Source organism: Pelecanus crispus, chromosome 1, assembly GCF_030463565.1.
Source record: "Pelecanus crispus isolate bPelCri1 chromosome 1, bPelCri1.pri, whole genome shotgun sequence".
NCBI lineage: Eukaryota > Metazoa > Chordata > Aves > Pelecaniformes > Pelecanidae > Pelecanus > Pelecanus crispus.
Genome location: NC_134643.1, coordinates 26,848,256 through 26,863,921, shown reverse-complemented (window position 1 = coordinate 26,863,921; position 15,666 = coordinate 26,848,256). Strand labels below are relative to the sequence as shown.

At 38.3% G+C, this 15,666-nt stretch overlaps 1 protein-coding gene across 1 annotated transcript in view; it reads left to right on the top strand.

The window, feature by feature from the left end:
- The window catches only part of CPED1 (cadherin like and PC-esterase domain containing 1), a 158,975-nt gene that overhangs the window by 117,786 nt on the left and 25,523 nt on the right, over window positions 1-15,666 (top strand). The window contains exon 17 of the mRNA XM_075724014.1: window positions 15,499-15,616. Coding sequence (XP_075580129.1) covers window positions 15,499-15,616 — 118 coding nt within the window. The remainder of the gene's footprint in view (window positions 1-15,498; window positions 15,617-15,666) is intronic.

The window sequence follows — 15,666 nt, the reverse complement described above, 5'->3', positions numbered from 1 at the left end:
TCTGTCCGGGAACATGTAAGGGAACATTTCTCACTTTGAGGACAGTCAAGTGATGCAGACTGCAGAGGGGAGTTGTGCAGGGTCCGTCCTTGGAGATTTTCAAGACCAAAATAGATAAAGCAAGCTGAGCAACCTGGTCTGATCTCATAGCTGAGTCTCCGTGAAGCAAGCGGCTAGATTAGAGGCCTCCTGAGGTCTTTTCCAACTGGAATGATTTTGTGACTCTGTGATTCTGTGAACTGTATGGAAGAAGATGCACATTTTTGAGAGGTATAAAATGAATCAGATGTGCTCTTTGACTGTGGCAAATCATTATGATGTGAAAGATTCAAAGCTATATATGTTAGTTTATATTAATGATTAGAAGTGCCTTTTCATTTTGAAATTCTATCATTTGACATCTGAAGTAACTAATATACAAAATATGAAGAGTGTTACAACTGTAACATATAAAACACAGATGAACATACCACAGCCTCAAGGTAACCCATTTCTTGCTTTATAAGCCAGAAATACTTGTGGGAGTATCATAATGTTCCAGAGCACTACACTGTGCAAACAGATCTCTGCTCTTAGTTGACAGATGTGGAGCAAAAACATGTGGTCAGACAATCCCTTAAACACTGCACATGCGGATGTTGCAAGCAGCAAGTTATTCCAGATAAAATCACTATAAAGTTATGCTTTTGCTTTATTTGTCATTTTTCTGACAGTATATCATGATTTTATGTTGTATTTTTTTGATACCATCACTGTCTGTGTGAGAAAAGCTTCAGATAAGGAGCTTGTACTTCAGAAAAGAAGGACAAGCAGATCTGAAGAGTTGCTCTGTTGGAAAAAAACTTATGTATGTGAGCTATATCTGGTAGGGTACAAAAATGAGTATTTGGGGAACTTACACCTTGCATTAGCTCCTGGCATTTGAGGCATTCACTATTAAGCATTGTGAAAGGGTAGAGATTACTTTAGGAACTCACTGTATTTGCTGTGGAGAGGTATTTGTTAGCCTTGTGGACCTTTGAGATAATTACACTCAACAGCTGCCACTGAGGTCAATCAGAAGACAGGAAAAAAAAATATCTTGGGAAATGTCCAACTTCTTGTAAAAACTGGTTATAAACGGCGTACTGCCAGTGGACCACCAGCATTCATAAATAACGATAGCACCTCTTTCATTTGGCTTTAACTCAGAACTAACTTCACCGTTACTGGAGTTACTACACAGTTACTGGAGGGTGAAAAAGGGAGAAGAGGACTGAGACAGCTTTTTTGCTTTACAAGAAATGCCTTACGACACATCCAAGTCTCATTTACATGAAGCTTTGCTTTTGCACTCTGATACAGCGAAGGAGTTTATACTGTTTTACCAGGAGAAAGCAGAGTCATCCCCAAGCCATTGAGCTTGGCAATGGTGAAGGCCATTTGGAGCCTCTGTGTGTCTGGGTTTTCATAGCTGCATTGAGGTCATTTGTTGGACCTGTGTACCTTTTCATTCCCCAGTTTGCTAGACGCTGAAGTTCATCAGCCTAGAAGAACGAGGTTATTTAATCACCATAATCTCTGTGTGGTAGTCTATTAAGATCAGTCTTTGTATGGACATTTTGCAGTGCAAAATTGTAAACTAGAGTTTATCTGCTACATATTTTCTTTTTAGTGTACTCTACATGAAAATGGTAACACAGTGCGTTCAGACTAGCAGTCAATCTTGAGTTGTTTCCTCCTATGTAATGCTTTCTACACAATAGAAGGCAAGTTTAATATTCCAAAATAGAGGCATTTTGAAGTATTTCCTAGTATTTTTTAGCAATTGCAAACAATTATTTAAGCAGTTCTATTCAGTTGTCATAACATGGCACATCTAGACAGCCACGTACCCTAAGAAACTAATTTACCGTTTATTTAACCCATATCCTTCACATTTCCCTTTCCTCCTTCTGATCTTCCCTCAAGCTTTCTCACTCTCTTCCTCATGTTAGTAATATGAGAAGAAAATAACTGAAAAGAAATAAGAAGTTATCAAACATAAATACTTTCCTAGAAGTATCCTCCCCTGATTCAGTCATGCAGAACTGCCATTTTTACAAGAGAAAGGGGTATTAGCAGCTGGAGGGTAAAGATCAGTATGGTAGAATCAGCACAGCAAGATTATTCCATATCTGTGTGTTTCTGTAAAAAAAGACTGTGAAGTTTATACAATCTCTACTGTTGTTAAATGATAAAAAGACTGTAGAAAGGATGTGGAAGGAGGGAATTAAAGAGAAGTAAAAGCAAAATGACAACATCCTTGCACTAATACTTAATTTAACCTTTGTTAAATTACTATCATGTATCTAGTATAGATTACAGTATACTGTATATAATGGTATCTAATGTATGCTATGTCATAATATACTGTAACCTAATATTTGCTGGAATAGGTCCCTTCCATTATCTCAGTCCTTTTGTCTGCAGTACATCCTCCGTGTCTGATTCGAACAGGAAATATTTGTTTTCCATCATAGCCAAGTCTGCAGCAAGGCCAGGGTCTCAGTGTCCATGGTAAGTTCTGGCCGCCCTTTGCCACATGGAAGAGAGTTCATGCTGGAGGGAATCTGAGTTGTGTGTTTGGTTCAGGATTTGTAGGGGTTTTGCTGGGTTACTACTGGGCAAACAGTCTGAGCAAAATTCCTGTTGCAAGATATCCAGCATCTTACCAAGGAAGCGCAGGAAGATGAAAAATAGCTGGTTAACAACCGGGAGTGTGGGCAGTCCAAGAGCAATCCATCATCTAGACTGTTCATCTGTCTAGGCAAAAATATTTAAACAATAAGATAATATTCAATCCATGGTTTCAGAGCTGCACAGGGGGCATTGCCTGTAATCAAATAATCCTATCAGTCAGGAAAACAATGTGAGTTATAATGTGGGAGGGTTTGCTACAGGATGTAAATGTAGCCGTGCCTACTTTGCTGAAGGAAAAACTTGTTCCACATCTCCAGAAACCTGAATTTACAGCAATTCATTTTATTAGTGGACACAAGAAAGTTAAACACAAAACGCCTCATAGGCTGACTCAAAATACATATGAAAGGTGGAGGAGTTCTTAGCCCTATACAGAGTTGTTTCTTTGAAGTGCTGAATCTTGTCGAGTGTAGGTTGGGTCACCGCCTGGGCCTGGAACATTGCCCAGATCCAAGTGTAGCCTCTGTCCTTGCAAGAAAAACAGTAGTTAACGTGTTTCTGACATTCTGGGGGGGAACACCTGAGTCATTTTAATTCAGTTACGTTTGCAGTGCTGCACAGGCTGCACTATCTGCCTCCTCATTGCTCCCCAGACCTGAAGTGAATCACCGAAATCTTCCAGACATCTGTCTATTAGGAAGAGAAAATTGCTGTATAAAACTATTTGTGCAGGTCAGGGGAACTTAGGTGATTAATAAGCTGTAATTAACTGCCTTAATGCATTGTTGAGGAAGCCTAAATTTTGATTTTTCAGTTTTTTTCTATTTCCACTGTGGTCCATCTCTGTGCTAATGTGATCTCAGTATTGACCAAAGCAAGGCTTCAGCTCAGAATCACTTATCATGCCTTGTGCAGTAGAATAAACATTGTCACTAAGCACATTTTTCAGTTGTCAGCAGTAATTAGTTGGTTTTTTTGAGGGGGGCCTTGTTCAACTAGTGGCTGCTTGATTACTTTAGCTGAATGAAAAGGACGTGCAACAGTAAATTACTGCAAGCAGGCTGTTGGAGAAAGTGGGGTGAATTCTAACTTCAATCTGCTCATTTGCCACTGACTGCATGCAATCTGTTTCTGTCCATGTGTGAAAGCTACCTGCATGCAGTCTGCTGTTCAGTAAGACATCATGCTGCAAGGAGACTGCATTTTCAGTCTGCTGCGCACCAGAAGGCGAACCTTTAATCAGTATCTTTTGAAAAAGATCATGATTAATAAAAACCCATGAAATTGACTTCTGTGATTATAGCAGCAAGTGTGCTGCAAATTCATTAGAGTCAATTTTGACCCCGTTATAGTTTAGAAAATAAATTGCTACATGAACAGATTTTTTAGGTGTTCTAGGAAAACAGATTTGCCTGTCTTACTCCTGTCCCCCAGCTGTGTATATTAAATGAGTATCTGGGGATACGTAAAATTTAGTGCTGGTCATAGCTATTAGACAGCAAGGAAAATATTCTAATTCAAACGTTCTTTTGAATTAAATATGTATTGATTTTCAAAGGCAAATCAGTCTTTCATTACTTTATTCTTTTCATGGTAAACCACAGTGTGGTAAAAGGGAAGTATAAATGATAACCAGATACTGTCTATAAATACATTTATCTTTTCTGTTTTGATACAGTCTTCGTTGTATGCATTGTCCAAGAAACTTTAATCTCAAATGATGTTGACTGACTTCCTTTTAAGTATTGTATTTTTACTGAAGCTTTAAACTGAAGAGGAAGAAAGGAGAAAAAAATTCCACCACTTCTTAAATCTTCACAATCTCTCACTCTTTTTCATACATATAGAGTAAAAGTCATAGTCTTCCCTTCTGCACTACCATAGGCTTATATGGCACCTTCTGAATATAAGTAGCTTCAATTTGAGATATGGATAGTGTGGAAAGGAGACCTATCCATGCACTGTCCATCTGTCCTGGACATTTGCACAGAGGCTTTCTCTAGTGCCACTTACACATTCTCAGTTTTAGCCCTCACATTTCTTTGTGTATCCAACAAGGCTCTAAACTTTACATCAGTAACAGATTTTTCATTAATATATTTGCTGGTTAGAGTTAGAAAGATTTGTGTAAACGCCCTCTTGCTAAAAATATACCCTCTCAAGATCTTTGAACCTGTGTCTTGAATCACTTAAACAGCCTAATGTCTTAATAAGAGAAAGATCTGATATTTGGCCAGAAAAGCCTCAGAGATGGACCCTTTATCAGAGACAGGCCCTTCATCGCAGGCCACTTTAAAAACAGAGCAAAACACAGAAGGGTCAGGCTGCTGCTTGTGGGGTGCCAGCTGCTATGACCTGCCTCCCACTGAGCTGCTGGGAAAGCGCAAGGTGTTAGGGATCATCCCTGCCCAGAATGGGGGCATTGCAGCCAGCGCATATCTGTTTCACATGCCTCTCTTCTTCTTGGGAACTTTCAGGTGAGGAGCAGTAGTCGCTGAATTGGCCTTCCACAAAACGGACATCACCAGGCTCAGGTCTAGCCCCACACCCTTGTGTCCCTCTGACCATCTATACGTGGGTGATATTTTTCAGTGCAGACTGAGTACTGAGAAGACAAATCATTTGAACCAACTCTCACTGGAGAGCAAGCATAGGCCCTTTCACCAGTGGTATTGCTTTTTGAAGAGGAGGGTGTTCGGCTCTTGGGAGTTGACTGGAAAATGACTCGGGTGTTCAACACAATTGCTCTCAGGTTCTGGCCCTCTGTGTTCCCTGGGACATCATTAAAGACAGCCAACATCAAAGTGCATGGCTGCATGAAGCTGGCTGTGTGCTTGGGCTCTTCAAACATGTGCATCAGTGCAGACTGTAAATATGCAAAGGGAAATACCTCCTGTTGTCCACCAGATACAAGCATGCTTTCCATTAGAGTGAAGCCTCCACACATATGTAGACTCTGTCTTTACATGAAAGGCAGGAACTCGCTGGGTTTTTTGGCATTGTCTAGGAAAATAGTTTCAGAAGTCTTCCACTCGGTGTTTCTGAGTCTGGATTAGTGGTTTCTTCAACGTTCCCCAGACCACGCATGGCTCTGATGTGTATTCCATAACCTAGTGTGCCACGGAGAACAATTTCTGTATAAAACAGTGCGTGCACTAATTCCTTAAACAAAAACCATTTTAACTCACCTTGCAGCCAACATAACATAAATAAAGTGATAAACTTTTCTGGCTTTTTAAATTAATATATTCAGTCCATTTATTTATTATTTCCTTACCTCTGTTTTTGTCTACTTTCCCAACATAACAAAGCTCTTGAAAACTTGCTGTCATCCATGGCTCACTAATACCTTTTCAATCCTTTAGGCCAATTTAAGCTCAATTTAGACTAAGAAAGGAAATCCCAACATTCAAAAAACATTTTTTTTTTTAAATGAGAAGAAGAAAAAATAATCAAAATCAGTGCTCCTATTGAACTGGACTTGCAGAATTCAGTTCTTTTGCATCCTGTTTGGCAGTCACTAGCTTGCTATATTCATCATGAATATTTGGCTGAAAAAAAATCAGTATTACGTTCCTTTTCTCATGTTCAGGGGATGTGCAGGAGAACCCAGAGCAATCAGTTGGGAAGAGAGAGATTTAAGTGTCCTGAGGCCTAGGCAAACACACCATGGCCGAGCAGCAGCCACCATAGGCTCCTTATGCATTGCATAGGGAGTGTTAGCGAGGTAAAGCTTGCAGAGAAAGGTCTAATTTTTTTTTTTTTTAGTAGAACATCTGATACAACTGGGGAAGAAAGCACACACCAAAAAGTGTCTGGGTACAACCTTTTTTAAAATTTGAAATTGAAGAGTTCAGCTTGTGAAAATAAGATGCTACACAAGCCAGCACAGTGATTAGGGAGTCAGAGGTACCACCCAGCAAAAAATCATATGGAGAGGAATGTATTTTAAGTGTACCTTTCTCTGGGAGTTACAAATCCAGTCTTGGGTTACAGGAGAGCCTGCCCTCCACTTTGAATTGCCATGTGCTCTTCTCAGGGAGTGAAGTACCTACTTCAGTCAGTCCTTTCTCACATAACAGTTAACAGGGAGCCTGGTGGTGCTCCCCCCATCCAGTTTCACCCTACATTCTTTACACACATCTAGCTTGTGGGTGGAGCAGGTTCAAGGCTCTTTACAAGTCAGTATTTAATTGTATGTACAAAGCAAATGCAAACAGCTTCTTGGGAGAGACTGAGACAGAACTGCCCAGAATAGCCTATAGCCCACTGGCTGGAGGGAAGACATTGGGAGCTTGAAATGAAATCTCGCTGCAAATCAGTTAAAAGAGGGACTTTAAACTGTTTTTGCTATATCACAGGGAAACGTTCTACCAGGGAAATACCAGTTAATGCTTTGTGCACTGCACACTCCCAGTGGCATGCCCTGAAAACACCTATCACATCAAGCACTGTTGGCAAAGGGATTTTTGAATTCTGTTAGAGCTAAAGGGACTGACTAACACAGTTCTGCTGAGCTTTGCCTATGCCCACTAGAAGAACCTTAGGCACTTGAGAGAATAGTGGCACCTGAGTGAGGGGTTTAGGATGATACATTACAGGTATGAGTAGTGCTGGATGGAGCTCCAAGTCATCTGCCCAAGCTGATACAGAAAATAAGAGGCATGGTTCTGAATTGGACCCAAGCATCCTAAATCTCTCCTTGGAATCTTAACCTCAGTATGCCCCAAGCCCTGAATAAAGTTAATAGATGTTCTTGTAAGGTCTACAGGATTTTGTGCTGAAAGTGAGAAAGAAGTACTTTTGGTACTGAAACACCGAGTTCAAGTCTGCAAACCTTGTTTACTGTGAAAACCAGCTTTAACAGTAGCTTTAGCAGATGTATATCTCACTGGGCTGAGCCCTTGGCTAACATAAGGTTTTTTAATGCATTGCATTAATTGCCCATTTGAGAAGTAATGAATGAAGAGTAATGTTTTTCAGCTCATTCTTTCTCTCATACCTTTTCATACTTTCTGAATGCAGAGATAGCAGTTCAGTCTGAGAAGCTCTGCCTCGTTCGTCATGGCTGCGATAAAAAGGTCTTAGTCTAAAATCAAAGGGACAAGGCTAGAGCTCAAGCACCTTTTGCACATAGGAAGGTGTAGAGTATAGATCTCTCTGCAATGTGAACTGTGAATGCCATGTACCCTGTGCATGGGAGGGTAGAAAAGAATGCTTCTTAAAAATAGCCACAAAGCTGTGGGATTTCCCAGCTAATATAGTAGATTCTTTACCTAATTACCAGGGAAAACAGTCAGGGCCACACTGGCACTTTATTGAGAGAGAACCATAAATACCTAATAATTCCTTTGGTTATCACATAAAATATTTACTCCTTGCACTGTCAAAGCATGTGGTTTTCTCTAACTATTCCCTGTTTTCAGATAGCGGACTTGGCAAAATTCAAGTCAATTCACGTTCAGAGTTTACACTGGGAAAAGACAGGGGGAAAGAGGAGGACTAAGTGGGAATCCAGAACTGATGCAGCTCTTAAAGTCTCCACGTCAATGTTACTGTCTCACATTTTAAACTAAAAAACACCAGAACCTAAAATAGCAAAATGCCTCTCTTTATCTGTTATTCCTTGTTCCTGTTTTATCTTCATTTTGAGGGAGGAAGAAACACTAAATTCTTTTCATTCCTTTTTCCTTGCTTTGTGTTTTTAGTTTATAAAGCATACAAGCTGGAAATCGTCACTGTTCTTGCTTGGGAAAAATATCATTAGTTGCATTAGGAAAACATGTTTTTTAAGAAAGCAGTTGAAAAATCCATGCAGATGTTAGGTTCAAGTATTGGGAAAAAAAGGTACAATTATCTTTAGTACAGTTAGAAATACTTTCCAAAACTTGTGTTTACGGTATTTTATTCTTAATGGAGTTGGATTTCACATTCAGCTCTTACTTCAACTAATTCTGCTGCATCTCTGAGCTGTTCAGAGTCATAATTCACAAGTCTCTGCTAGATGCCTTTTTAGCCCTCATCAATATTTTTGTTCTATGGTTCACAAATGCAGAACTTTGAACTATTGATTATTTGGGAGCAGGAAGGCAGATAGAGAGTCTAACTGACATCGTGTGCAGTATTAAACATGATGTAAAATGGAATTGAATCAAAATTCTTCATAGATTGAAAGGATTCTTTTATATTCTTCACACACATAAAAGATAGTGGTATGAAACTTGCAATATTTTCTCTTTATAAGTAGTGCTTCTTTCTCAAAACCATTTCTTAGCTTTCTGTGAGGTTAGCTAGCATTCTCAGTCCAGAGGAAGCCACTTTGCATCTGCTGTAGTGTCAAGCTGAAATTTATTTGTCTATATAATCTGTATTTTGTCTTTGTACAGAGGCATCAACTGGTATTTTCAAAAGCTCTTTAGCAGAGAGTAAAGATATTGTGTAGATATGACACTCTTCTCTTAGGGATTAAAGCGTGTGGCATTATTCCCCAAAAAAATTTGTATGCAGAAGTTTGTGATTGAGAGAGAAAAATCCTGCGATTCGTGGTATGCTTGTATTCTTAAGACAAAATAATAAGAATTATAGTAACAACATGAAGAGCGCTAATAAGAACTTGAAAGCAATTTAGACTGATGGCTGCACTTTGTCCACATATCAAACTGTTCTCTGATGTCTGTACCATGCCTTGACAATATGGCCAGTATCTCAGCTTTTCATATCATTTCCAGTCTCCTACTGATGTCTGTGCACTGCATGTTCCTACCCTGTGAGTGCCCAGATTCCTTTTCTAAAGTGGTTTTATGGCCCCTACCAGACCCCTGCGGAACTGAGCATCTCATAGTCTTTTAATGTGTTTTTTGTGACAGTGCCTTTGGGGTCATTGGGGAAATATTAATCCCATTTTTGCAGATGGAACACATTAGGTTCCTTACAAAACACAGTGGTGGCAGTTTCTTTCCTTTAAAACATAGCTACAACACACGGACGCATTACTCCATCAGTTCAACCCATTCATGCTATATTCTCTGTTTAATGGATTTGTGTGTCTTTTGATGTAGACAATGTCTTCAGCTCTGTTTTAGACTGCTTGATGAATAATAATAGTCATTGTTTCCCAGCCAAAAGCAGTAGTAAACTGAAATTTCTTGGGAGACTGCCTCTCTCCTTGTGAGACAGCTTTCTAGACCTATTTTGTACACCCAGGAGTTTCACTTCAGTCTAGTTAATTTGGGTGTTGAACTGAACCAGCCTGAGCCTCTGAATCTTTGGAGGTTCATCTATCACTGAATAATGCAGCCGGACAGAGGGAGACGCTTGAATAGAAGTCAATATGCCAACTGTTCCTTCATTTATTACTGCCATATTAATAAAGTTGATAGAGTGGAACTAATCCATCTGCTCACAATTTATTCCCTAGCAATAAGATACAATTTCACTATTTCATGAGCTCACTCTTTGACTAATTTTATTAGAATTCCTTCCATAGCATCATTTTTAATCACTTTTCATCCAGTTTTAGTTATGTGTAAAATAGTAGAAAAAGATGGACTGAAGAGACATGAAAGGATTTCATGAGAAACTCAGGCCAACTTAAATAGAACCAGATCAAATAAAGTTAAGTCAGTGAGCCTACAAAGGCCAACAGCAGAGCATTCAAAATTACCTCTTTCACAGGAAGCTTTGTTCTGTCGTGTCTAAAATGTAAACAGTCAAAAGAAATCAGGCAGCCCTGGCAGCATCATAAGATGAGGCAGGGCTGCGGTGCCCTGGGGGCGGTGGCGGGTGACGTGCCAGGCTGATGGGCAATGCTGGCCGAAGGGCTGCAGGGTCAGAGCTCCATGGGGGGAGAGGTCTCCTCCCTTCTTTGCCAAGAACTAGTGAATGAGGTTTATCTCATCCACTAGTTCCCAGACACGTGTGAGCTCTGGATGTTAAAAAGATGCAGGATTTTGGCTACGTGTTGGCTGTATGCAATGCTAAAATGAATTCCTGTGAGCTTAGTTATATTTCTCTTGTTGTTTAGTTTAAAACATTCTGATACGCTGATCATTTATTGATCTGGTAGGGGTAGTCTTCAGTGATTTGGGCTGCGTGCAATTTCAGACATGAGTACCTAAGCAGAAATTACCTGTTTTTTGAAGTGTTGAGCCCACCATTCCCATTGGTTGCTGGGGGTTTTAATACAAATGCAAGAAGGACTTTTACTGAGAAAGCTGAGTGTAGAGCCTAGATACAGGCATCCTGGGTGGGAGTTTCCAAAGCATTCAATTCATTAACACAAGTCTACTTCCACTGAAAATGATAGTTTTAGCAACAGCTTGGAATGGACAGAGTTGGGTTATTCCAGAAAAATTCTGAAAATCCTAACCTTCCTATTTTAAAATGCCTTTTTTGAGCTGACAGGTAGCAGCAGCTGTAGATGCTAAAAGTAACTTTATTTTTGTTATCTGGTGCTCTGTCACTGCCGGAGCACTGACCATTCCAATGAACACAGGTGGACAGTTTGTCCCTATGCAATATGAGTTTTCCCAGGGAAGTCATGGGCTTCTTACCTTCTCTCCTTTTAACTGCTTCCAGTTTGGTGGAAGTTTATGGGGTTAATCTGTAGGCAACTACTGCAATTTCAGAGTAATCATTCTTTCATTAGGGCGGAGGTGGTAAAAAGGTACAACAGCAAGTAAAAATTCATTACTGGTTAAGTTACATCTCTTAATCTAAAGCATAATTGCAACTACAATGGTATTATTTATATGACATTCATTCCATGGTATTAGCTGCATGACTGTGGATCATCTCTATAATGCTTTGGTTAGCTCACTCTCTCTCTCAACCACACACTTCTATATGATTTTAAAACTGGTAGGGTTTTTTTTTAATATTTATGTAAACCTGAGTGAAACTATGTATCTATATGCATATGCATATGTAATTGAGACAAAATACAGTATCATTCTTGAAAGCTGAGCTAAACAAAATTCTTGTTAACTCAGGCACCTAGACTATAAATAAAAGAAATAACATCAGCATTAAAAACTCCAAATTAATAATTTGAGAAAACTGTAGAGTAGCAGGCTCAAAAATATGTGATCTCTTCATAAAGACTAAAACTTATTCCCTTTATGAAGAATCAAGTTCATTGTAGTGTGCTCTGAACAGAAACAATTTTTTTTTCACACAGCAGATGGACTCCAGAAATCTTCACTGTCTAAGTATCTATCAGCTGGTGTTGACTGAAAGCTATCTAGAGGTATATAGGAAGGCTTTATTCCTCTTTTATTTGCTAGGGTCCAGAAAATCTTCTGTAAAGATAAAACAAAGTTTACTAGTAAAATGCCAAACCTGTGTTATAAAGAGTCAATTCTAACTGTGCACTGAAGTACGTAATGCAGTGGAACTTTTTTTTATTCTAGTCCAGACATTTGAAGGGCCTTTTTATGTCTGCCTTTAAAAATGAAGGTTTGCAGGGAGAACAGACACAGAGAAAGAGCTGTCATTTAAGTTTACGTGTCTGGCTCTCATCTTTGCCATGAGTGATCTTTTGTAAACATACTTAAGATCACAAGATGTTTCATCTTTGGGCAAGGCAAGAAGGATGTCATGTCACTGCAGCACCTGAAGAAAACTTTAAAAAATCTGCAGACGGTTAAAAAAGCCCTTAATGTGCCATACATTGGCGGAGCTGTGGCAAATCTGTGGCTGCTGCAGGTTCATTTTGCACTTTATATTAAATATGTCAATGATGATAAAGGATCGGTCTCCTGCAAAAGTAAACATGAAACAAATAAGGCTTGTTCAGTGTTTCACAATATCTCATGACTCTGTAGTTTTAGATGTGAATTACATATGAAACACAAGCAGTGTCCTTTAAAATTCATGGTTTGCATACTTTGAAAATACAATGAAGTCAAAGGGAACCGGTGACATAGTTTGACCTGCATATTGATTGTGATTAGTAATAAACCAGACACATGAAAGTGTTGTTAATTATATTGTCCAAGGAATGCAATTAAAATCAATTTTTGTTTGTTTAAACACATCCCTGGGCAGGGGTATGAACAAGAAAATCCCTGTTAAGTTATTTTATGGCACTATGTTGAGAGCAATGGCGGCACATTCAGGAATTTCGGGCTTTCTTGTGAAGTCCTGTGCAAATTGTTTTACTGCAAGGTAGGAGCTTTCTGATGTTAATGTTAGTTGAAGTAATACTGTCAAATAGCTGTACAGTGTGTCCAGACCCGGAGGCTCCAAGACAACTTCACAGTTTAACGCTAGAAGATACCGTGCCATTCATTTTGTCATAACAGCTTTCCCTAGTGATAGAGCATTAAGCAGAGAACAGGACAACTGTACAAAAGAACCCACACATCTCTAGCATTTCTCTGACTTTTTGTGCATAAAAATGAGCACAACCCTTTGAAGTCAGTGGGAAGATTTTTTTTTTTACTTTTTTTTCCCCCACTGTGGGATTTAATGAGATCAGAATAATTGTGAGACAACTATTTTACTTTGGGCTTTGATTGCGTAATCAAGACCCACTGGTATTTACTAAATTCCAGGATGGATTCACATCTCCACCAATATCAGTGGCACAAATCCTACTAACTGTCAAGTTTCACCTTGACAATATTAGGACATAATTGTCATTTGCTCATTGGTCCAATTTAGGCATAGCATCCTAGATGTAGCATAATTTCATGGAAATGGTGAATGATATTACATGACAGTTACCAAATTAATTTTAATATTATTTTAGAAAATAAAAATAGCAGTCAGCACACTTCAGTGAAGAAAAGACCAATGAAATTTTTTTTTTCTATTTGGAGAAATCATATTTTATTATTCTTTTTGGTTTCAAGAATACTCTTTCTTCAAATAAACATCCTCCAGTAAAAGTGTGTTTCCATATGTGTAGTTTGTTTGTACCTAATTAGTAGTACTAAGCATATGTAATTCTTTAAAAAGGCAAATAATATTCAGTTTAGCCAGAAAGGGCCACAACTGGACCTTTCATACAGTATTTAAAAATAAAAGCACATTAAGTGCTGATTGTCATGGTTAAATTTTTGTAATAGTTTCTCCTTTGTCATAAAATGATCTTTTTCTGTATTTTAAGTTGCAGTTTTATAGCTTTTTGGTTTTGGTGAAAAAAACCTCATTGTGTCCTGGTAAGCTTGTCACAATACAGAAATGAGGGTGACACAATGAAGTGTGAGACAGTAGACACTATTTCTTAAGCTAACACAGACCCCAGAATGCTCCTATCTTCTGGTGAAACAACTGGCCATAGCACCAGTTTGGGCAATACATTATGGAGGATGAGTATTTTTACAAAGTAATTTGAAGAGACATTCATCTGAACTGATGTAGATATATGCCTCTGAATTGTTCTAAACTCTTTTTACAGTTGAGGAAGGCAGGCATTTTTAGGATATGATTAATTTTATCCTGAAGCACACATATAAAACAGATTTTAAAAGTGTCCTAGGAATGTTATCTCTCTGCCGGAATGATAAAGGAAAACTAGAATGAGCAACTTATGCAGCCATATATACTGCAGACACCTAAAATTACCAAAAGAGTTGCCCAATGTCACAAATGCCGTGATGCCATTTATATCGTGTTGGTGGATGCTTGAACATTATAACTGTAAGGCACAAAGTTAATATAGCCCATTACTTAAAATGTTAAGAACCCACATGAGCTAAAACTTATGGTAGGGAATCACTATTTACTTGGATATTTATTTCTTTTGAAATTTTTGGGAGCTGCTGGCACCTCTGGCCTTCCATATAGAATATTGTTCAAGTTTTCTAAAGACCAATAATAGTTTCATTTGCAAATTTTAAGAAAGTTAATTTCAAATTGATTGATTGGTATTCCAGGCTGTTACTGCTAATTTTTTAGGCATCTGATGTTAATTAATTCTCATATATGTTTCTGCTAATCTCTATAAAATTTATCAGAAATGATCAAAGTGTGAGAAATTCAGCTCCTTATGAAGTGTGTTTACAGTGTATGCCATTGCATTAGCGGTCTCTAGTTCTTTACTGCATTCTGTTGATTTAATAACCAGTCCGTATTTCTGTATCTAAGCATAAACACAGATAACATATTTCTGTGTTAATTGTGGGCCTTTGTGAACTCTTCTTTAACTAGAATGTAAAAAAAAGTCAAATTCTTTTCTATGAAGAAAATTAATTAAAAGGTGAACGTTTCTAAACATAAAAAATTATGTTACCCTTACAGTACTGTCTGAGGTTTGCTATGGAATACATCTCACATGAAGACCACATCAGAAGTTTATATTTATAATGAATCCTTTCCTTCAGTGCCCTAATAGGTTTGTGTAACCCCTCTACTAGCTCAAACATTTTCCCCTTGAAATTTTTATTTTTTCTTTCTCTTTTCCTAATTTTTTCTTTCTTTATGCACCCGTATCTCCTGAAGCTAATTTGGGGCATTTCATCACAGAAATGTATTCCATATGACTGCAGATATGCATACAAAATTGCTAAGGGCAAATAGGTAGAGATTGTACAATAAGTAGAGACAACATGACATTACATGAATGTTCTATAAGTTTGCCTTAATAGATTTTCTTATTTCTTTAGCAAATGTAGTATCTTGTACATTTACTATGGATTGGGATAATTTATTACAAAACCATTGTCTGAATGGAGAGTTCTAAATTTTGTATTAAAAATATATATTGAAGAGCAACGGATGAATGAATTAATGCAAATAACATTTTTCCTCTTTAAATGTCCTTGAAGAGGATTTCAAAGTCACATGGATAGGTGCAGTGCTGTCATTTTCACAGATTTCATTTTAATTCAGGACTGTGGATCTCGAATTCGTCCAGAGGAGTCCTGTGGTTTGCAGCCTCTGTCTCATGAATACCTCTCAGCAATTTCACAGACAGTGTTTAAGACCTGTGAAGCTGGAGACACAAAAGGTTTGTACTTAATCCTCTTTCTTCTGAAAATTATCTCATGCACCTCATCA